The sequence below is a fragment of the Eubalaena glacialis genome, chromosome X (assembly GCF_028564815.1).
Source record: "Eubalaena glacialis isolate mEubGla1 chromosome X, mEubGla1.1.hap2.+ XY, whole genome shotgun sequence".
In the NCBI taxonomy this organism is placed as follows: Eukaryota; Metazoa; Chordata; class Mammalia; order Artiodactyla; family Balaenidae; genus Eubalaena; species Eubalaena glacialis.
In genome coordinates, this window is record NC_083736.1 from 52,333,040 (window position 1) to 52,357,452 (window position 24,413).

General features: G+C 38.3%; 1 protein-coding gene across 1 annotated transcript in view; it reads left to right on the forward strand.

The window, feature by feature from the left end:
* The window catches only part of FAAH2 (fatty acid amide hydrolase 2), a 118,801-nt gene that overhangs the window by 53,465 nt on the left and 40,923 nt on the right, over positions 1 to 24,413 (forward strand). The window contains 1 exon segment of the mRNA XM_061178147.1: positions 8,875 to 8,980. Coding sequence (XP_061034130.1) covers positions 8,875 to 8,980 — 106 coding nt within the window.

The window sequence follows — 24,413 nt, forward strand, 5'->3', positions numbered from 1 at the left end:
TATCCTGTCTGTGAGTAATAATTGTGTGGGACTAAATCAGGTGCGGTTTACAAACTGATTTTTTGTCATGGAATCTCCCTCTCACCCTCTCTCCCTTTATCAATTTCTTTCAGCCCTAGGTCTACCTGATGCTTCTTTTCTAAGGAACTTTTTAATTAAAAAAATGTACTACCTGCATTAGGATAATAATAGCATGGCAGATCATAGTACATGTCAAATATGGTGTTGGGTACTTAAACATATTCTGTCTCACTGATGCAGTTATCTAGGTAATATCCCCATTTTACACATGAGGAAACAGAGGTAAAAGGATTTGCACGTATACACAAAAACAGGTGGAAATTCTTAATCCAAATATTTAAGCAGCTCAAACAGTTGTTTTCTCTAGACTTGTTTAGGCGGGAGTATCCATTTCTGTATCATATGAATAGCTAGTTCCCTAGAATGCCGTGTCCCCTGCATTCGCAGGCAGATTCTCAACCACTGCGCCATTGGACTATAGTCTAGTATTCTTTCTTGATTACCCTCTTGTCTTATCCCTTGGTTCTCTCAATTGCTTTAACTCATTGCTTTATTACGAAAATCTAGAATGTTTATTCACACCCCTGGTAAACTTTCAGTGACGTGTCGTGGTTTGTTCCTATATCCCATTCCAGCCCCCTATCCCCCATGCCTGCTTTTGCTAACAGTTGGGGAGACAGTGAGATATAGTAGAAGACAGTAAGCTTCAAATTTTGGTCTACCTCTCTATAGCTATGTGAACATGGAAAAGGGTTGCCATGAAAATTACAGATTATGCCGTGTCAAGCACCTGGCACAGAGTAGACTGTGTAGCATAGTGACTAGGATGGAGTCCAGAACCATACTGCATGAGTTTGGAAATTCTGGCTCTCCTGCTATGTAGCTATGCAATCTCGGAAACATTCCATAACATTTTTTTTTAAAGGAATTCCTTTATTTTTATTTATTTATTTATTTATTTATATTTGGCTGTGTTGGGTCTTCGTTTCTGTGCAAGGGCTTTCTCTAGTTGCAGCAAGCGGAGGCCACTCTTCCTCGCGGTGCGTGGGCCTCTCACTATCGCGGCCTCCCTTGTTGCGGAGCACAGGTTCCAGACACGCAGGCTCAGTAGTTGTGGCTCAGGGGCCTAGTTGCTCCGCAGCATGTGGGATCTTCCCAGACCAGGGCTCGAAACCGTGTCCCCTGCATTCGCAGGCAGATTCTTAACCACTGCGCCACCAGGGAAACCCCATAACATTTTTTTAATGTATTTTTAAAACATCTTTGTTGGAGTATAATTGCTTTACAATGTTGTGTTAGCTTCTGCTGCATAACAGCAGATATGTATATATGATATACATATATTCCCATATTTCCTCCCTCTTGCATCTCCCTCCCACACTCCCTACCCACCCCTCTGGGTGGACACAAAGCACAGAGCTGATCTCCCTGTGCTATCTAACTGCTTCTCACTAGCTATTTTACATTTGGTAGTGCATATATGTCCATGCCACTCACTCACTTCGTCCCAGCTTACACTTCCCCCTCTGCATATTCTCAATCCCATTCTCTACGTCTGCAACTTTATTCCTGTCCTGCCCCTAGGTTCTTCAGAACCATTTTTATTTTAGATTCCATATATAAGTATTAGCATATGGTATTTGTTTGTCTCTTTCTGAATTACTTCACTCTGTATGATAGACTCTAGGTCCATCCAACTCACCAAAAATAACTCAATTTCATTTCTTTTTACGGCTGAGTAATATTCCATTGTATATATATACCACATCTTCTTTATCTATTCATCTGTTGATGGACACTTAGGTTGCTACCAGGTCCTGGCTATTGTAAATAGAGCTGCAATGAATATTGTGATACATGACTCTTTTTGAATTATGGTTTTCTCAGGGTATATGCCCAGTTGTGGGATTGCTGGGTCATATGGTTGTTTTAGTTTTAGTTTTCTGAGGAACTTCCATACTGTTCTCCATAGCGGCTGTATCAATTTACATTCCCACCAGCAGTGCAAGAGGATTCCCTTTCATCCACACTCTCTCCAGCATTTAGTGTTTGTAGATTTTTTGATGATGGCCATTCTGACTGGTGTGAGCTGATACCTCATTGTAGTTTTGATTTTCATTTCTCTAATAATTAGCGACGTTGAGCATCCTTTCATGTGTTTGTTGGCAATCTGTATATCTTCTTTGGAGAAATGTCTATTTAGGTCTTCTGCCCATTTTTGGTTTGGGTTGTTTGTTTTTTTGATATTGAGCTCCATGAGCTGCTTGTATATTTGGAGATAAATCCTTTGTCAGTTGCTTCGTTTGCAAATATTTTCTCCCATTCTGAGGGTTGTCTTTTCATCTTGTTTATGGTTTCCTTTGCTGTGCAAAAGCTTTTTAAGTCTCATTAGGTCCCATTTGTTTATTTTTGTTTTTATTTCCATTTTTCTGGGAGGTGGGTCAAAAAGGATCTTAATGTGATTAATGTCATGCACTGTTCTGCCTATGTTTTCCTCTAAGAGTTTTATATTCTCTGGCTTTACATTTAGGTCTTTAATCCATTTTGAGTTTATTTTGGTGTATGTCGTTAGGGAGCGACCTAATTTTATTCTTTTACGTGTAGTTGTCCAGTTTTCCCAGCACCACTAACTGGAGAGGCTGTCTTTTCTCCATTGTATATTCTTGCCTCCTTTATGAACGATAAGGTGACCATATGTTCGTGGGTTTATCTCTGGGCTTTCTATCCTGTTCCATTGACCTATATTTCTGTTTCAGTGCCAGTACCATACTGTCTTGATTACTGTAGCTTTGTAGTATCGTCTGAAGTCAGGGAGCCTGATTACTCCAGCTCCGTTTTTTTTCTCAAGATTGCTTTGGCTCTTCGGGGTCTTTTGTGTTTCCATACAAATTGTGCAATTTTTTGTTCTAGTTCTGTGAAAAATGCCATTGGTAGTTTGATAGGGATTGCATTGAATCTGTAGATTGCTTTGGGTAGTATAGCCATTTTCCCAATGTTGATTCTTCCAATCCAAGAACATGGTACATCTCTCCATCTGTTTGTATCATCTTTAGTTTCTTTCATTAGCATCCTATAGTTTTCTACATACAGGTCTTTTGTCTCCTTAGGTAGGTTTATTCCTAGGTATTTTATTCTTTTTGTTGCAGTGGTAAATGGGAGTGTTTCCTCAATTTCTCTTTCAGATTTTTCATCATTAATGTATAGGAATGCAAGAGATTTCTGTGCATTAATTTTGGATCCTGCTACTTTGCCAAATTCATTGATTATCTCTAGTAGTTTTCTGGTAGCATCTTTAGGATTCTCTATGTATAGTATTATGTCATCTGCAAAGAGTGACACTTTTACTACTTCTTTTCTGATTTGGATTGCTCTTATTTCTTTTTCTTCTCTGAGTGCTGTGGCTAAATCTTCCAAAACTATGTTGAATAATAGTGGTGAGAGTGGACAAACTTGTCCTGTTCCTGATCATAGAGGAAATGGTTTCAGTTTTTCACCATTGAGAACGATGTTGTCTCTGGATTTGTCATATATGGCCTTTATTATGTTGAGGAAAGTTCCCTCTATGCCTACTTTCTGCAGGGTTTTTATCATAAATGGGTGTTGAATTTGGTTGAAAGCTTTTTCTGCATCTATTGAGATGATAGTATGGTTTTTCTCCTTCAATTTGTTAATATGGTGTATCACATTGATTGATTTGCATATATTGAAGAATCCTTGCATTCCTGGGATTAACCCCACTTGATCATGGTGTATGATCCTTTTAATGTGCTGTTGGATTCTGTTTGCTAGTATTTTGTTGAGGATTTTTGCATCGCTGTTCATCAGTGATATTGGCCTGTAGTTTTCTTTCTTTGTGACGTCTTTTTCTGGTTTTGGTGTCAGGGTGATTGTGGCCTCATAGAATGCGTTTGGGAGTGTTCCTCTCTCTTCTATATTTTGGAGAGTTTGATGAGGATAGGTGTTAGCTCTTCTCTAAATGTTTGATAGAATTCACTTGTGAAGCCATCTGTTTCTGGACTTCTGTTTGTTGGAAGATTTTTAATCACAGTCTCAATTTCAGTGCTTGTTGTTTGTCTGTTTATATTTTGTATTTCTTCCTGGTTCAGTTTCAGAAGGTTTTGCTTTTCGAAGAATTTGTCCATTTCTTCCATGTTGTCCATTTTATTGGCATGAGTTGCTTGTAGTAGTCTCTTAGAATCCTTTGTATTTCTGTGTGTCTGTTTTAACTTCTACTTTTTTATTTCTAATTTTACTGGTTTGAATCCTCTCTGTCTTTTTCTTGATGAGTCTGGCTAATGGTTTAACAAGTTAGTTTATCTTCTCAAAGAACCAGCTTTTAATTTTATTGATCTTTGCTATTATTTTCTTTGTTTCTACTTCATTTACTTCTGCTCTGATCTTTACGATTTTTTTTCCTTCTACAAACTTTGGGGTTTTTTGTTCTTCTTTCTCTAGTTCCTATAGGTGTAAGGTTAGATTGTTTAATTGTTTAATTGAGATTTTTCTTGCTACTTGAGGTGGGCTTGTATTGCTATAAACTTCCCTCTTAGAACTGCTTTTGCTGTATTCCATTAATTTTCGATCATCGTGTTTTCGTTGTAATTTGTCTCTGGGTATTTTTTGATTTCCTCTTTGATTTCTTCAACGATCTCTTGGTTATTTACTAACCTATTGTTTAGCTTCCATGTGTTTGTGTTTTTTACGTTTTTCCCCTGTAATTGATTTCTAATCTCATAGCGTTGTGGTCAGAAAAGTTGCTTGATATGATTTCAGTTTTGTTAAATTTACTGAGGCTTGATTTGTGACCCAAGATGGGATCTATCCTGGAGAATGTTACATATGCACTTGAGAAGAAAGTGTAATCTGCTGTTTTGGGATGGGATGTCCTCTAAATATCAATTAAATCTATGTGGTCTATTGTGTCATTTAAAGCTTGTGTTTCCTTATTTATTTTCTTTTTGGATGATCTGTCCTTTGGTGTAAGTGAGGTGTTAAAGTCCACCACTATTATTGTGTTACTGTTGATTTCCTGTTTTTTAAGTGTTAGACATTGCCTTATGTTTTGAGGTGCCCCTGTGTTGGGTGCATATATATTTATAATTGTTATACCTTCTTCTTGGATTGATCCCTTGATCATTATGTAGTGTCCTTCCTTGTCTCTTGTAATATTCTTTATTTTAAATTCTATTTTATCTGATATGAGTATTGCTACTCCAGCTTTCTTTTGATTTCCATTTGCATGGAATATATTTTCCCATTCCCTCACTTTCAGTCTGTATGTGTCACTAGGTCTGAAGTGGGTCTCTTGTAGACAGCATATATATGGGTCTGTTTTTTGTTTCCATTCAGCAAGCCTGTGTCTTTTGGTTGGAGCATTTAGTCCATGCACGTTTAAGGTAATTAGCAATATCTATGCTCCTATTACCATTTTCTGAATTGTTATAGGTTTGTTTTTGTAGGTTCTTTTCTTCTCTTGTGTTTCCCACTTAGAGATATTCCTTTAGCATTTGTTTTGTAGAGCTGGTTTGGTGGTGCTGAATTCTCTTAGCTTTTGCTTGTCTGTAAAGCTTTTGATTTCTCCGTCGAATCTGAATGAGATCCTTGTTGAGTAGAGTAATCTTGGTTGTAGGTTCTTCCCTTTCATCACTTTAAGTATATCATGTCACTCCCTTCTGGCTTGCAGAGTTTCTGCTGAGAAATCAGCTGTTAACCTTATGGGAGTTCTCTTGTATGTTATTTGTCATTTTTCTCTTGTTGCTTTCAATAATTTTTCTTTGTCTTAATTTTTTTCAATTTGATTACTATGTGTCTCAGCATGTTTCTCTTTGGGTTTATCTTGCCTGGGACTCTCTGCACTTGCTGGACTTGGGTGGCTATTTCCTTTCCCATGTTAGGGAAGTTTTCGACTATAATCTCTTCAAATATTTTCTTGGGTCCTTTCTCTTTCTCTTCTCCTTCTGGGACCGCTATAATGCGAATGTTGTTGCCTTTAATGTTGTCCCAGAAGTTCCTTAAGCGGTCTTCACTTCTTTTTATTCTTTTTTCTTTATTCTTTTCTGCAGCAGTGAATTCCACCATTCTGTCTTCCAGGTCACTTATCCGTTCTTCTGCCTCAGGTTTTCTGCTATTGATTCCTTCTAGTGTATTTGTTTGAATTAATTAATTATTTTTTTAATTTTTGGCTGTGTTGTGTCTTCGTTGCTGCTTGTGGGTTTTCTCTGGTTGCATCGAGTGTGGGCTACTCTTTGTTGTGGTGCATGTCTTCTCACTCTGTTGGCTTCTCTTGTTGCAGAGCATGGGCTCTAAGCACATGCGCTTCAGTAGTTGTGGCACTCAGGCTAAGTAGTTGTGGCTCACGTGCACTAGAGCGCAGGCTCAGTAGTTGTGGCTCACGGGTTTAGTTGCTCCACAGCATGTGGAATCTTCCCGGACCAGGGCTCAAACCCGTGTTCCCTGCATTGCCCGATGGATTCTTAACCAATGTGCCACCAGGGAAGTCCCCCTTCTAGTGTATTTTTTATTTCAGTTATTGTAATGTTCATCCCTGTTTGTTTGTTCTTTAATTCTTCTAGGTGTTTGTTAAACATTTCTTGCATCTTCTCGATCTTTGCCTCCATTCTTTTTCCGAGGTCCTAGATCATCTTCACTATCATTATTCTGAATTTTTTTTCCAGACAGTTCCCTATCTCCACTTCATTTAGTTGTTTTTCTGGGGTTTTATCTTCTTCCATCATCTGGTACATAGCCGTGTGCCTTTTCATCTTCTCTAACTTTCTGTGAATGTGGTTTTTGTTCTACAGGCTGCAGGATTGTAGTTCTTCTTGCTTCTGCTGTCTGCCCTCTGGTGGATGAGGCTATCTGAGAGGCTTCTGCAAGTTTCCTGATTGGAGGGACTGGTGGTGGGTAGAGCTGGGGTTTTCTGTGGTGGGCAGAGCTCAGTAAAACTTTAATCCACTTGTCTGCTGATGGGTGGTGCTGGATTCCCTCCCTGTTGATTGTTTTGCCTGAGGTGACCCAACACTGCAGCTTACTTGGCTCTTTGGCAGGGCTAATGGTGGACCCTGGGAGGCCTCACGCCAAGGAGTACTTCCCAGAACTTCTGCTGCCAGTGTTCTTGTACTCACGGTGAGCCATAGCCACCCCTCGCCTCTGCAGGAGACCCTCCAACACTAACAGGTAGGTCTGGTTCAGTCTCCTATGGGGTCACTGCCCCTTTCCCTGGGTCCTGATGTGCACACTACTTTGTGTGTGCCCTCCAAGAGTGGAGTCTCTCTTTCCCCCTGTCCTGTTGAAGTCTGCAATAAAATCCCACTAGGCTTCAAAGTCTGATTCTCTAGGAATTCCTCTTCCCATTTCCGGACCCCCAGGTTGGGAAGCCTGACGTGGGGCTCAGAACCTTCACTCCTGTGGGTGGACTTCTGTGGTATAAGTGTTCTCCAGTTTGTGAGTCACCCACCCCGCAGTTATGGGAATTGATTTTATTGTGCTTGCGCCCCTCCTACCGTCTCATTTTGGCTTCTCCTTTGTCTTTGGATGTGGGGTATCTTTTTGGTTGATTTCCAGTGTCTTCCTGTCGATGATTGTTCAGCAGTTAGTTGTGATTCTGGTGCTCTCACAAGAGGGAGTGAGCGCACATCCTTCTACTCCACCATCTTGAACCAATCTCTCCCCTACTCACATTCTTAACCCTTGGCCTAGGTTTGTCAGATTTAGCAAATAAAAATATAGGACACACAGTTAACTTTCAGTTTCAGGAAAACAACACATGATTTTTAGTATAAGTATCCCCATGCCATATTTAGGGCCTACTTATACTAAAAATTATTCACTAGTTATCTGAAATTCAAATTTAACTTAGCATCCTTTATTTTATCTAGAAATTGTGTTTTAATGTGCTTTTATGTTTCTGCTACTCAACTCCTGGGTTTGCAAAGGTGATATATAATGTTGAGGTTCAAGGTATTACTATAGCATGATGTCTATTACTGTTTATTTAATAGAAAAAATACTCACTAGTTGAGTATATATATATATATATATAAAATATCTATGAACTCCAATTTCTATTTACTTTGTTAACCAAGAATTCCTAGAATGGAGACCTGGCTGAAGCAAAAACAAAGCGCTTTTATTTGGGCTTTGTTAAGACTGCAGCTGGGGAAGCACAAATCCAAGAAAGCACTTGAATAGTGTTCTGCCATACTACAAAATGGAGGAAACTTATAAAGTCAAAAACTGCAAGGTCACATTTAATTACATAAATTGTTTTTCAAGAATGACAGTTGGAACTCACAAGAAATAAGGGTGCTTGTTAAGCAAGTGTTGGTTGAGCTTTTGAAGCAATAATGATTACATAGTTGTGAAACGGGGGTGGGAATTTTGAAACTACATGATTGCAGCTAGCAGCTGCTAGCTGATGCTGTTTTGAAAATGGCTGGTGGCTGGTGGTGTCCTTGAGTTTGATACAGTTCAGAAAGCTCAAGTTCTCAGTGATGCAGGAATGTCTGAAATTACATCTACAATGCCTACCCTGCTCCATTTTGGCTGCTGGAAACATAGTTACTCCATTATGATTTTTAAATGATCTTAAATATGTCATCAACATAGAGGGGAGTTTATGCTTTTTATCTCTACTCATTGTTCAGAGCCTTCTAGTACTAGTGTACTCCTGATTTCTTAGCTTCAAAGTAGACATCTTTTACCCCCTCACAGTGGACTGCACTGGCTAATTCACTGAAGATGTCCCAAATGCAAAGTGATTGATGCACATACCAGACTTTCATTAAATACTTGTTGAATGGATGAATTGTTCAGTAAATAAACACCCACTAACTAAATTATTGTATTTTTCAGGTGAAATGCATAGATGTTGTTCAGATTTTTATCAACAGAATCAAGGATGTGAACCCAATGATCAATGGAATTATCAAGTACAGGTGAACATTTTTACTCTCTCATGGTTTTCATTTATTGCTATTGCCATGCCATCTTGGTGTACTTCCTGGACTCATTTTCTTCCGATTCCTTCCTTTGATTTCCCACTGAGACCTGCCCTGACTTCTTTTTTTTTTTTAACATCTTTATTGGAGTATAATTGCTTTACAATGGTGTGTTAATTTCTGCTTTATAACAAAGTGAATCAGTTATACATATACATATGTTCCCATGTCTCTTCCCTCTTGCATCTCCCTCCCTCCCACCCTCCCTATCCCACCCCTCTAGGTGGTCACAAAGCACAGAGCTGATCTCCCTGTGCTATGCAGCTGCTTCCCACTAGCTATCTATTTTACATTTGGTAGTGTATATATGTCCATGCCACTCTCTCACTTTGTCACAGCTTACCCTTCCTCCTCCCCATATCCTCAAGTCCATTCTCTAGTAGGTCTGTGTCTTTATTCCCATCTTACCACTAGGTTCTTCGTGACCTTTTTTTTTTCCCCTTAGATTCCATATATAGGTGTTAGCATACGGTTTTTGATTTTCTCTTTCTGACTTACTTCACTCTGTAAGACAGACTCTAGGTCCATCCACCTCACTACAAATAACTCCATTTCGTTTCTTTTTATGGCTGAGTAATATTCCATTGTATATATGTGCCACATCTTCTTTATCCATTCATCTGATGATGGACACTTAAGTTGCTTCCATGTCCTGGCTATTGTAAATAGAGCTGCAATGAACATTTTGGTACATGACTCTTTTTGAATTATATTTTTCTCAGGGCATATGCCCAGTAGTGGGATTGCTGGGTCGTATGGTAGTTCTATTTGTAGTTTTTTAAGGATCCTCCATACTGTTCTCCATAGTGGCTGTATCAATTTACATTCCCACCAACAGTGCAAGAGTGTTCCCTTTTCTCCACATCCTCTGCAGCATTTATTGTTTGTAGATTTTTTGATGATGGCCATTCTGACTGGTGTGAGATGATTCAGCACTTCCTACCCTTTGTTGAGCTTTTCTATTTATATGTCTGCTTCCTCCAGTCTCCTATTGACTGTAACATGTTTGATGGCAGAGAATAAATTTAATTGGATTTTACATATCTAACATCCAGAAAAAGCCTTCCTCATTGAAAGCTTACTGAATTAATGAGTCTTTGATAGTGAATCTAATAAGAGAACCCTCCCTTCACCCCACACTTTCCAATGTGGATTTAGTATAGTAGATGGTATTTTGAAAAGGTATTACATATGTGACTTTTACATTTTAGTTGCTAAGTCAACCCTTTTTGAGAGCTATGAGGTATTAAAGGCACAAAACGTGGATTTGTTTTCTATGACATCCTACACAGTGACTAGAACAGTTCCTATCATATCATGACATACTGTGGCGTTTTCTGGGTCTCAGTCATTCATATACCATCTTTAGGATTTTTGTCTTGTTTGCACAGCAACTCTGTTGTTGTTAATTAACATACTTAATACAATTGAATCACTTGTATTAACTTAATCATTTTTGAATGAAAATTTATATTGCTACAAAAAATTGAAAACTGTAATCACTTGACATACATGGTTGCTGTATATTGACCTAAAAAAAAAACCAGACAGCCAGATATTTCTCCAGCAAAGATGGGTTTATTTGGGACCAGGAGAGAATTGCAATTCAAGGTCTGCAACCATAGTGAGCCAAGTGCAAGCCCCTCACAGGACAAGGCTTTTAAAGAGAGGAAAAGGAATTTGGGAAGGCTATAGTGAACAAAGAGTCCATGGCGTTTCTTTGACTGAGTCTCTACCAGGAAGAAGAGGAGTCTTTCTTCTTCCTGTTGGGCTCTGCTATAGTCCCAGGGCATGACAGCTCTCCACTGTAGTCTCCCCACTCTATTTGATTGATGTTTCTGTTTATTAATTTATATATATAAATAAAATGAAAAATAGGCAGTATTGTGAAATTATAAACATTTAAAACACATTTATGAAATACAAGCAGCACATCAAATGAATTTGTATCCTACTAGTTATTTTATACATGTTTTCTTATTTAATCATTTCAACTGCTTTTACAAAAATTAATGATTCCAGTGTTATAGATGTGAATAGTGTGACCCAGAGAAATTAAATTATTTTCCTCCGGTCACACAGCTGGTATCTGACAGAGCCATGATCCAAATATACAGACATCCAATGCCCAAAACCGAAGTACATAAAGTCCTTATGTTCCAGGAATTCTCCCTTGTCCCTTTCCTTTTTCTATGGACCAGCATTCCACTGGTCCTATCTTCCAACACTTTCAGCAGCTCCTCATACCAGAGATATTTCCCCAGATTTTGCACTGGGTTTTTTATTTGAAATGTAGTTTAGGGTTAAGTTGTTGACAGAATATGTCTTTAAACATTTGAGAAATAGAGGGAAATTCCACTATTTTTATTTCTCTATTACCATTTAAGTAGTATGAGACATAAGGAGGGAGATGTTTTGTTGCAGGGCTTGTTTATGTGTGTGAGGATATTAATAAAGTTTTGACAGAATTAAATTATTGTCCTTTGTTGAAAATGATGGTTTGGACTTACAAATAGAGTGCAGAGGTTGCTGGTGGGTAGATAGGAGGGATTGGGCTATCAGAAATTGAAGATTTGGGGGGCAAAGGAAGATGGTGGAATAGGAGGAGGAGGTGGAATTCATCACTCTTAAAAAGTACATCAAGAATACATCTACAAATGGAACAATTCTCATAGAGCACCTACTGAACATTAGTGGAAGACTTCAGACACCTAAAAGGACAAGAAAAATCCCCACACAACTGGGTAGGATGAAAGAAAGGAGAGAAAAAGAAAAGAGGAATCAAAAAGGGACCAGCAACCCTGGCGGGAAGCTGAAGGTGAGGGGAGGTCCCCACACTCTGAAAAACTCCCTCATGGTGGGGAAATCAGCTGGGACAGCAAAGGACCTTTCAGGGATCTAAGGAGAATTCAGCAGATGGTCTGTGGAAGGCAGGACTGCACACATGCTCTACACCACAGCTCTGTGCATTCCAGCCTGAGTCGTGAGTCTACTGTCGTGGAAGGGACTGGGTGCTGGAAAGTGGGGTTTAGAGCATGGACCCATGGAGGGGACAGCTGTTGGCTGTGAAAAGACAGCCTGAAGGGAAAGGAATAAGGAGCTCCACAACCAGGGAAGTCTGCAGAACAAGCTCGGGACACCATAGAAGCAAGTTGTCATTGTTGAGTGGTGCACAAAGGGTGGAGCTGCCATTACAACCCCTTTCCCTGCCCACTGCCTTCTTGGACCTCTGTGGGCACCGGGAGGGGCTCTCATTTGAGCAGGCCTGCCCACCCCTCAGGCGGGGGTCTCCTCTTTCCATGGGCTCTGGGGGCCTGAGTGCCACTCATCCCAAAGCCTCCTTGGGAATCAGCACTGGGCACCCCTACCTGCGATGAGAGTCCACTGATGGTGGCAGGGGCTGAGTGCTAAAGCATGGGGTTGGGAGAATGGATCTGGGGAGAGGAGTGCTGTTGACTGCACGGATACAGCAGAGGGTAAGGGAGTGAGGGCATGTGCGGCAAGGAATATTCCTAGAGGAAGTGTGGTCTGCCTAGAAATGAGGCCCCATTGTTGAGAGGTACATGGTGGGGGCAGGGCTGCCACCTGCCCCCCCATGACAGCTCCTGCCTCCACAGGCACTGGGAGGCATTCCCACCAAAGCAAGTGCACCACAGTCTGTTACAAGTGCCTGCTGGTTCCACCACCACAGGCAACTTACACACACCCCAATTGTGGCCACCGTACTTCTCCTGGCTTGAGTGAGTAAGCATGCCCCATGCAGTTGTTGCTTTCCCTCACTCTCACCTAGACAAGGAACAGAAGCCTGAGGGGGTGGTGCACACACAGAGGTGGGGTCAAAACCAAAGCTGAGCACCACAGGTGGTGTGACTAAGGAAGAGGAATGGAAATCTTTCCATGCAGCTGCCCAAGCCATGGATAAAATCCCTGAGATTTGCTTGGTAAATCCTGCATCTCTGGAATACCTGAATAGACAATGAGTGTTCCCACAATTGAGAGCAGTCTAGCCTTTGCAGCAGTGGACTTTGGGTGTAAGTACATGTGGGAGTTGGGCCAGGTCAGTGCCTGAGCTGGTCTTACAGTGCCTGCAGCAGGTCCAGAGACTTACCTAGAGGTATTGGAAGGCCTCCTGGGGAGGGGCGGATTGACTCTGGCTCACTGTGTGGGCAAGGACACAGAGGAGGCCCCAGAAAAATATTTATTACTATTATTCTTTTTTGGTTTGTTTCATTTTGTTCAGTTGTTGATGTTGTTGCTTTTATTACTTTTTATCATTTACTTTTCCTTTTTATATATATATTTATTTTTACTTTATTTTTTTGTTGTTTTGTGTTTTTTTCTTGTTTTTTGTTCTTGTTTATTTTATTTATTTATTTTTCTTTTTTGATTGTTTTTATCTGCATATTTTATGCTTTGTTCACTTTCTGTTGTTTGTTTGTTTTCTGTTTTTGTTTTATTTTTCATTTTTGTTTTTGTTAGTTTAGTCCCTATTGGCTGTTCTCATTTTTGAATTATTTTGTTTGTTTGTTCTCTTGTTTTGTTTTGTCTTGTTTTCTCTTTTTTCTTTTTTCTATGTGTGTGTGTGTTGTGTTGCTGTTGCTGCTGTTTGTTTGCTGTTGTTTTTGCTATTTGCCTTGGGTTTTGTTTGTTTGTTTTCTTTTCTTTCCTTTCTTTTTTCTCTGGCCGAATTGTGCAGCTTGTGGGCTCTTGGTTCCCTGGTCAGGAGTCAGGCCTGGGCCTCTGGGGTGGGAGCACTGAGTCCAGGATGATGGACTGCCAGAGAATTTCTGGGCCTAGGGAATACTAATTGGTATGTGTGCATGCTCTTGGAGGTATCTATATCAACACAAAGACCCAGCCCCACAAAACTGCCTGTAGGCTCCAGTGCTGGAAACCTCATGCCAAACAACCAGCAAGACAGGAACACAGCCCCACTCATCAGCAGACAGGCTGCCTAAAGTCGTACTAAGCTCAAACACACCCCAAAACAGAACACATGATGCAGCCTTGCCCTTCAGAGGAAAAAGACTCAGTTCTACCCACCAGGTCGCAGGCACCAGTCCTTCCCACGAGGCAGCATACACAAGCCCTAGGACCAACCTAACTCACTAGGGGGCAGACAAGAGAAGCAAGAGGAACTACGACCTTGCAGCCTGTGGAAAGGAGACAATAAACACAGTAGGTTAGACAAAATGAAATGACAGAGAAATATGTTGCAGACAAAAAAGCATCATAAAATCCAAAAAGATCAAATAAATGAAGAGGAAATAGGCAATCTACCTGATAAAGAATTCAGAGTAATGATGGTAAAGATGATCCAAGATCTTTCAAATAGAATGGAGGCATGTATCGAGAAGATACAAGAAATATTTAACAAGGACCTAGAAGAACTAAAAAACAATCAGTGATGAAAAACAAAATAACTAAGTGAAAAATACACTAGAAGGAATCAATAGCAGAATAACTGAGGCAAAAGAACGGATACGTGAGCTGGAGGATAGAATGGGGGAAATAACTGCCAAGGACCAGAGTAAAGAAAAAACAATGAAAAGGAATAAGGATAGTCTCAGAGACAATTGGGACAACATCAAACACACCAACATTTGAATTATAGTGGTCCCAGAAGAAGAAGAGACAGGGGTAGGGCCTGAGAAAATATTTGAAGAAACTGTAGTTGAAAACTTCCCTAATATGGGAAGGGAAATAGACAATAAAGTGCAGGAAGCACAGAGAGTCTCACACAGTATAAACTCAAAAAACACATGCTGAGACATATATTAATCAAACTATCAAAAATTAAATACAAAGAAAAAATATTTAAAGCAGCAAAGGTAAATCAAATAATAACATACAAGGGAATCTCCATAAGGTTATCAGTTGATTTTTCACCAGAAGCTCTTCAGGCCAGAAAACAGTGGCAGGATATATTTAAAGTGACAGAAGGGAAAAAGCTACAATGAAGATTACTTTACCCAGCGAGAATCTCATTCAGATTTGATGGAGAAATCAAAAGATTTACAGACAAGAAAAACCAGAAAACCAGCTTTAAAACAAATGCTAAAGGAATTTCTCTAAGTGGGAAACACAAGAGAAGAAAAAGACTTACATAAACAAACCTAAAACAATTAAGAAGGTGGTAATAGGAACATACATATCAATAATTACCTTAAAAGTAAATGGATGAAATGCTCTAACCAAAAGACACAGACTGGCTGAATGGATGCAAATATGAGACCCATATATATACTCCCTACAAGAGACCCACTTCAGACCTAGGGCCACATACAGACTGAAACTGAGGGGATAGAAAAAGATATTCCATGCAAATGGGGATCAAAAGAAAGCTGGAGTATCAATACTAATATCAGAAAAGATAGACTTTAAAATAAAGACTATTACAAGAGACAAGGAAGGACACTACATAATGATTAAGGGAACCATCCAAGAAGAAGATATAACAATTGTAAGTATTTATGCACCCAACATAAAAGCACCTCAATACATAAGGACAACGTTAACGGTCATAAAAGGGGAAATAGACATTAACACAATAAATGTGGGGGACATTAACACCCCACTTACACCAATGGACAGATCATCCAGACAGAAAATAAATAAGGAAGCACAAGCTTTAAATGACAGAATAGACCAAAGAGCCTTAATTGATATTTATAGGACATTCCATCAGAAAGTGACAATACACTTTCTTCTCAAGTGCACACGGAATATTTTCCAAGATAGATCACATCTTGGGTCACAAATCAAACCTCGGTAAATTTAACAAAATTGAAATCATATCAAGCATCTTTTCCTTTTTTTTTGTCATTTTCTCCAATTAATTTTTGCTGAAGAATTTCACTCTATCCTTTGGGTATGTCCATTTCTTTCTTTTATATTAACATCTTTATTAGAGTATAATTGCTTTACAATGGTGTGTTAGTTTCTGCTTTATAACAAAGTGAATCAGTTATACATATACATATGTTCCCATATCTCTTCCATCTTGCATCTCTCTCCCTCCCACCCTCCCTATCCCACCCCTCTAGGTGGTCACAAAGCACTGAGCTCATCTCCCTGTGCTGTGCGGCTGCTTCCCACTAGCTATCTATTTTACATTTGGTAGTGTACATATGTCCATGCCACTCTCTCACCCTGTCACATCTTACCCCTCCCCCTCCCCATATCCTCAAGTCCAAACATGACCCTCTGAGGTTAGAAATCAAATACAGAACACAAAAACTGTAAAAAGTACAAACACATGGAGCTTAAACAATATGCTGCTAAATAAGCAAGAGATCACTGAAGAAATAAAAGAGGAAATAAAAAAATACCTAGAAACAAATGACAATGAAAACACAATGACCCAAAACCTATGGAATGCAGGGAAAGCAGTTCTAATAGGGAACTTTATAGCAATATGATCCTACCTCAAGAAACAAGAAAAATCTCAAATCAACAACCTCACCTTACGCCTAAAGCAACTAGAGAAAGAAAACAAACAAAACCCAAATTTAGTAGAAGGAAAGAACTCATAAAGATCAGAGCAGAAATGAACAAAATAGAAACAAAGTAAACAATAGCAAAATCAATAAAACTATATGGAGATACATGTATATCTATAGCCGATTCACTTTGTTACACAGCAGAAACTAACACACAATTGTAAAGTAATTATACTCCAATAAAGATGTTTTAAAAAGTTGGTTCTTTGAGAAGATAAACAAAATTGATAAAACTTTAGCCAGACACATCAAGAAAAAAAGGGAGAGGACACAAAGCAATAAAATTAGAAATGAAAAAGGAGAAGTTACAACGGACACCAAAGAAATAAAAAGGATCATAAGAGACTACTACAAGCAACTATGTGCCAATAAAATGGACAACCTGGAAGAAATAGACAAATTATTAGAAAACTATTTTCTATTTCTTCCAAGACTGAACCAGGAATAAATAGAAAATATGAACAGACCAATCACAAGTAATGAAATTGAAACTGTGATTAAAAATCTTCCAACAAACAGAAGTCCGGGACCAGACGGCTTCACAGGCAAATGCTCTCAAACATTTGGAGAGCAGCTAACACCTATCCTTCTCAAACTCTTCCAAAAAATTTCAGAGGGAGGAACACTCCCAAATTCATTCTCTGAGGCCACCATCACCCTGATACCAAAACCAGACAAAGATGTCACAAAGCAAGAAAACTACAGGCCAATATCACTAATGAACATAGATGCAAAAATCCTGAACAAAATACTAGCAAACAGAATCCAACAGCATATAAAAAGGATCATATACCATGATCAAGTGTGGTTTACCCCAGGAATGCAAGGATTCTTCACTATATGCAAACCAATCAATGTGATACACCATATTAAACAATTAAGGAATTAAAACCATTTGATCATCTCAATACATGCAGAGAAAGCTTTTGACAAAATTGAACACCAATTTATGATTAAAAAACAAACCTCTCCATAAAGTGGACATAGAGGGAAACTACCTCAACATAATAAAGGCCATATATGACACACCAACAGCAAAATTTATTCTCAGTGGTGAAAAACTGAAAGCATTTCCTCTAAGATCAGGAAGAAGACAAAGGTGTCCACTCTCACCACTTTTATTCAACATAGTTTTGGAAGTCCTAACCACAGCAATCAGAGAAGAAAAAGAAATAAAAGGAATACAAATTGGAAAAGAAGAAGTAAAACTGTCACTTTTGGAAGACGACATGATACTATACAGAGAAAATCCTAAAGAGCCCACCAGAAAACTACTAGAGCTCATCAATGAATCTGGGAAAGTTGCAGGATACAAAATTAATGCACAGAAATCACTTGTATTACTATACACTATCAATGAAATATCAGAAAGAGAAATTAAGGATAAAATCACATTCACCACTGCAACAAAAAAACTAAAATACTTAGGAATATACCTACCTATGGAGGCTAAAGACCTGTAAGCACAAAACTGGAAGATACTGATGAAAGAAGTCAAAGACGACACAAACAGATGGAGAGATATGCCATGTTCTTGGATTGGAAGAATCAATATTGTCAAAATGACTGTACTACTGAAAACAATCTACAGGTTCGGTGCAATCCCTATCAAATTACCAATAGCATTTTTCACAGATCTAGAACAAAACAATTTACAATTTGTATGAAAACATAAAAGACCCTGAAATGCCAAAGCAATCTTAAGAAAGAAAAACGGAACTTGAGGAATCAAGCTCCCTATTTCAGACTATACTACAAATCTACAGTAATCAAGACAGTATGATACTGCCACAAAAACAGAAATATACATCAATGGAACAGGATAGAAAACCCAGAGATAAACCCACCCACCAATGATCACCTAATCTGTGACAAAGTAGGCTAAAATATACAGTGCAAAAAAGACAGCCTCTTCAATAAGTGGTGCTGGGAAAACTGGACAGATACATGTAAAAGAATGAATTTAGAACACTCCCTAACACTGCACACAAAAATTAACTCGCAATGGATTAAAGACCTAAATGTAAGCTCAGACACTGTAAAACTCTTAGTGGAAAACATAGGCAGAATACCCTTTGACATAAATTGTAGGAAAATCTTTTTTGACCCACCTCTTAGAGTAATGAAAATAAAAACAAAAATAAACAAATGGGACCTAATGAAACTTAAAAGCCTTTGCACAGCAAAGGGAACCATAAACAAGACAAAAAGACAACCCTCAAAATGGGAGAAAATATTTGCAAAAGAAGCAACAGACCAAGGATTAATCTCCAAAATATACAAGCAGCTCAATCAGCACAATATCAAAGAAACAAACCCAATCAAAAAATGGACAGAAGACCTAAATAGACATTTCTCCAAAGAAGATATACAGATGGACAACAAACACATGAAAAGATGCTCAATATCACTAATTATTAGAGAAATGCAAATCAAAACTACAATGAGGTATCACCTCACAGCTGTCAGACTGGCCATCATCAAAAAATCTACAAACAATAAATGCTGGAGAGGGTGTGGAGAAAAGGGAACTCGCCAACACTGTTAGTGGGAATATAAATTGACACAGCCACTATGGAGAACAGTATGGAGATTCCTTAAAAACCTAAAAATAGAACTACCATGTGACCCAGCAATCCCATTACTGGGCATATACCCTGAGAAAACCATAATTGAAATAGTCACACGCACCCCAGTGTTCATTGCAGCACTATTTACAATAGCCAGGAAATGGAAGCAACCTAAATGTTCATCGAAAGATGAATGGACAAAGAAGATGTGGTACATATATACAATGGAATATTACTCAGACATTAAAAGGAATGAAAGTGGGTCCTTTGTAGAGACATGGATGGAGCTACAGAGTGTCATACAGAGTGAAGGAAGTCGGAAAGAGAAAAACAAACATCGTATATTAACATATATATTGAATCTAGAAAAATGGTATAGGTGATCCTATCTCGAAAGCAGAAATAGAGGCACAGACACAGAGAACAAATGTATGGATACCAAGGGGGAAAGGGGGTGTGGGAGGAATTCGGATATTGGGATTGACCCATATACAATATTGATACTACATATTAATAGACAGCAAATGAGAACATACTCTATCGCACAGGGAACTCTACTTAATGCACTGTAGTGACCTAAATGGGAAGGAAATCCAAAAAAGAGGGGATATATGTATATGTATAGCTGATTCATTTTGCTGTACAGTAGAAACTAACACAACATTGTAAAGCAACTATACTCCAGTAAAAATTAATTTTATAAAAATTGAAGATTTGGAGAGAGATAAGACAAGTATGGCTCTAGGGAGACGTTCAGAAATAATTTTATGAAGTTTATTCATGCTAGGTGTAACATCATTGTTTTGTCCTGCCTCTCTTAAAACACCCACAAATTGCTAATTATAATGTTTCTACTGTACTTGAAATTAAGAATATTGGCAATAAAATGTAAAAATATACATAAAGCACCTAGCATAGAACCTTAAATCAATCACTCAATGTTAGCTATTTTTTTAAACATCTTTATTGGAGTATAATTGCTTTACAATGGTGTGTTAGTTTCTGCTTTATAACAAAGTGAATCAGTTATACATATACATATGTTCCCATATCTCTTCCCTCTTGCAGCTCCCTCCCTCCCACCCTCCCTATCCTACCCCTCTAGGTGGTCACAAACCACCGAGCTGATCTCCCTGTGCTATGCGGCTGCTTCCCACTAGCTATCTATTTTACGTTTGGTAGTGTATATATGTCCATGCCACTCTCTCACTTTGTCACAGCTTAACCTTCCCCCTCCCCATATCCTCAAGTCCATTCTCTAGTAGGTCTGTGTCTTTATTCCCGTCTTACCCCTAGGTTCTTTATGACCTTTTTTGTTTTTTGATTCCATATATATGTGTTAGCATACAGTATTTGTTTTTCTCTTTCTGTCTTACTTCACTCTGTATGACAGAATCTAGGTCCATCCACCTCACTACAAATAACTCCATTTCGTATCTTTTGATGGCTGAGTAATATTCCATTGTATATATGTGCCACATCTTCTTTATCCATTCATCTGTAGAAGGACACTTAGGTTGCTTCCATGTCCTGGCTATTGTAAATAGAGCTGCAATGAACATTTTGGTACATGACTCTCTTTGAATTATGGTTTTCTCAGGTTATATGCCCAGTAGTGGGATTGCTGGGTCGTACGGTAGTTCTATTTTTAGTTTTTTAAGGAACCTCCATACTATTCTCCATAATGGCTGTATCAATTTACATTCCCACCAAAAGTGTAAGAGGGTTCTCTTTTCTCCACACCCAATACCGCTTTTATTGTTTGTAGATTTTTTGACGATGGCCATTCTGACCGGTGTGAGAAGATATCTCATTGTAGTGTTGATTTGCATTTCTCTAATAATTAATGATATTGAGCATTCTCTAATGTGTTTGTTAGCAATCTGTTTATCTTCTTTGCAGACATGTCTATTTAGGTCTTCTGCCCATTTTTGGATTGGGTTGTATTTTTTTTGAAATTGAGCTGCATGTGCTGCTTGTAAATCTTGGAGATTCATCCTTTGTCAGTTGCTTCATTTGCAAATATTTTCTCCCATTCTGGGGGTTGTCTTTTCGTCTTGTTTATGGTTTCCTTTGTTGTGCAAAAGCTTTTAAGTTTCATTAGGTCCCATTTGTTTATTTGTGTTTTTATTTCCATTTCTCTAGGAGGTGGATCAAAAAGGATCTTGCTGTGATTTATGTCATAGAGTGTTCTGCCTATGTTTTCCTCTAAGAGTTTGATAGTGTCTGGCCTTACATTTAGGTCTTTAATCCATTTTGATTTTATTTTTGTATACAGTGTTAGGGAGTGTTATAATTTCATACTTTTACATGTACCTGTCCAGTTTTCCCAGCACCACTTATTGAAGAGGTTGTCTTTTCTCCACTGTATATGCTTGCCTCCTTTATCAAAGAGAAGGTGACCATATGTATGTGGGTTTATCTCTGGGCTTTTGATCCAGTTCCATTGATCTATATTTCTGTTTTTGTTCCAGTACCATACTGTCTTGATTACAGTAGCTTTGTAGTTTAGTCTGAAGTCAGGGAGAATGATTCTTCCAACTCCATACTTCGTTCTCTAGATTGCTTTGGCTATTCGGGGTCTTTTGTGTTTCCATACAAATTGTGAAATTTTTTGTTCTAGTTCTGTGAAAAATGCCAGTGGTAGTTTGATAGGGATTGCATTGAGTCTGTAGATTGCTTTGGGTGGTAGAGTCATTTTCACAATGTTGATTCTTCCAATCCAAGAACATGGTATATCTCTCCATCTATTTGTATCATCTTTAATTTCTTTCATCAGTGTCTTATAATTTTCTGCATAGAGGTCTTTTGTCTCCTTACGTAGGTTTATTCCTAGATATTTTATTCTTTTTGTTTCAATGGTAAATGGGAGTGTTTTCTTAATTTCACTTTCAGATTTTTCATCCTTAGTGTATAGGAATGCAAGAGATTTCTGTGCATTAATTTTGTATCCTGCTACTTTACCAAATTCATTGATTAGCTCTAGTAGTTTTCTGGTAGCATCTTTAGGATTCTCTATGTATAGTATTATGTCATCTGCAAACAGTGACAGCTTTACTTCTTCTTTTCCAATTTGGATTCCTTTTATTTCTTTCTCTTCTCTGATTGCTGTGGCTAAAACTTCCAAAACTATGTTGAATAATAGTGGTGAGAGTGGGCAACCATGTCTTATTCCTGATCTTAGTGGAAATTGTGTCAGTTTTTCACCATTGAGGATGATGTAAGCTTTGTGTTTGTCATATATGGCCTTTATTATATTGAGGGAAGTTCCCTCTATGCCTACTTTCTGCAGGGTTTTTATCATAAATGGGTGTTGAATTTTGTCGGAAGCTTTCTCTGCATCTATTGAGATAATGATATGGTTTTTCTCCTTCAATTTGTTAATATGGTGTATCTCATTGATTGATTTGTGTATATTGAAGAATCCTGGCATTCCTCGAATAAACCCCACTTGATCATGGTGTATGATCCTTTTAATGTGCTGTTGGATTCTGTTTGCTAGTATTTTGCTGAGGATTTTTGCATCTATGTTCATCAGTGGTAATGGCCTGTAGTTTTCTTTCATTGTGATATCTTTGTCTGGTTTTGGTATCAGGGTGATGGTGGCCTCGTAGAATTAGTTTGGGAGTGTTCCTCACTCTGCTATATTTTGGAAGAGTTTGAGAAGGATAGGTGTTAGCTCTTCTCTAAATGTTTGATAGAATTCGACTGTGAAGCCATCTGGTCCTGGGCTTTTGTTTGTTGGAAGATTTTTAATCACAGTTTCAATTTCAGTGCTTGTGATTGGTCTGTTCATATTTTCTATTTCTTGCTGGTTCAGTCTCGGCAGGTTGTGCATTTCTAAGAATTTGTCCATTTCTTCCAGGTTGTCCATTTTATTGGCATGGGGTTTCTTGTAGTAATCTCTCATGATCCTTTGTATTTCTGCAGTGTCAGTGGTTACTACTCCTTTTTCATTTCTAATTCTATTGATTTGAGTCTTCTCCCTTTTTTTCTTGATGACTCAGGCTAATGGTTTAGAAATTTTCTTTATCTTCTCAAAGAACGTGCTTTTAGTTTTATTGATATTTGCTACTGTTTCCTTCATTTCTTTTTCATTTATTTCTGATCTGATCTTTATGATTTCCTTCCTTCAGCTAACTTTGGGGTTTTTTTGTTCTTCATTCTCTAACTGCTTTAGGTGCCAGGTTAGGTTGTTTATTTGAGATGTTTCCTGTTTCTTAAGGTAGGCTTGTATTGCTATAAATTTCCCTCTTAGAACTGCTTTTGCTGCATCCCATAGGTTTTGGGTTGTCTTGTTTTCATTGTCTTTTGTTTCTAGGTATTTGTTGATTTCCTCTTTGATTTCTTCAGTGATCTCTTGGTTATTAAGTAGTGTGTTGTTTAGCCTCCATGTGTTTGTATGTTTTACAGACATTTTCCTATAATTTATATCTAGTCTCATAGCGTTGTGGCCAGAAAAGATACTTGATACGATTTCAATTTTCTTAAATTTACCAGGGTTTGATTTGTGACCCAAGATATGATCTATCCTGGAGAATGTTCCAGGAGCACTTGAGAAAAAAGTGTATTCTGCTGTTTTTTGCATGGAATGTGCTATAAATATCAATTAAGTCCATCTTGTTTAATGTATCATTTAAAGCTTGTGTTTCCTTATTTATTTTCAGTTTGGATGATCTGTCCATTGGTGAAAGTGGGGTGTTAAAGTCCCCTACTATGATTGTGTTACTGTCGATTTCCCCTTTTATGGCTGTTAGTATTTGCCTTATGTATTGAGGTGCTCCTATGTTGGGTGCACAAATATTTACAATTGTTATATCTTCTTCTTGGATCGATCCCTTGGTCATATGTAGTGTCCTTCTTTGTCTCTTGTAAGAGTCTTTATTTTAAAGTCTATTTTGTGTGATAGGAGAATTGCTACTCCAGCTTTCTTTTGATTTCCATTTTCATGGAATATCTTTTTCAATCCCCTCACTTTCAGTCTGTATGTGTCCCTAGGTCTGAAGTCGTTCTCTTGTAGACAGCATATATACTGCTCTTGTTTTTGTATCCATTCATCCAGTCTGTGTCTTTTGTTGGGAGGATTTAATCCATTTATATTTAAGGTAATTATCAAAATGTATGTTCTGATTTCCATTTTCTTAATTGTTTTGGTTTGTTATTGTAGGTCTTTTCCTTCTCTTGTTTTTCTTGCGTAGAGAAGTTCCTTCAGCATTTGTTGTAAAGCTGGTTTGGTGGTGCTGAACTCTCTCAGCTTTTGCTTGTCTGTTAATGTTTTAGTTTCTCCATCAGATCTGAATGAGATCCTTGCTGGGTAGAGT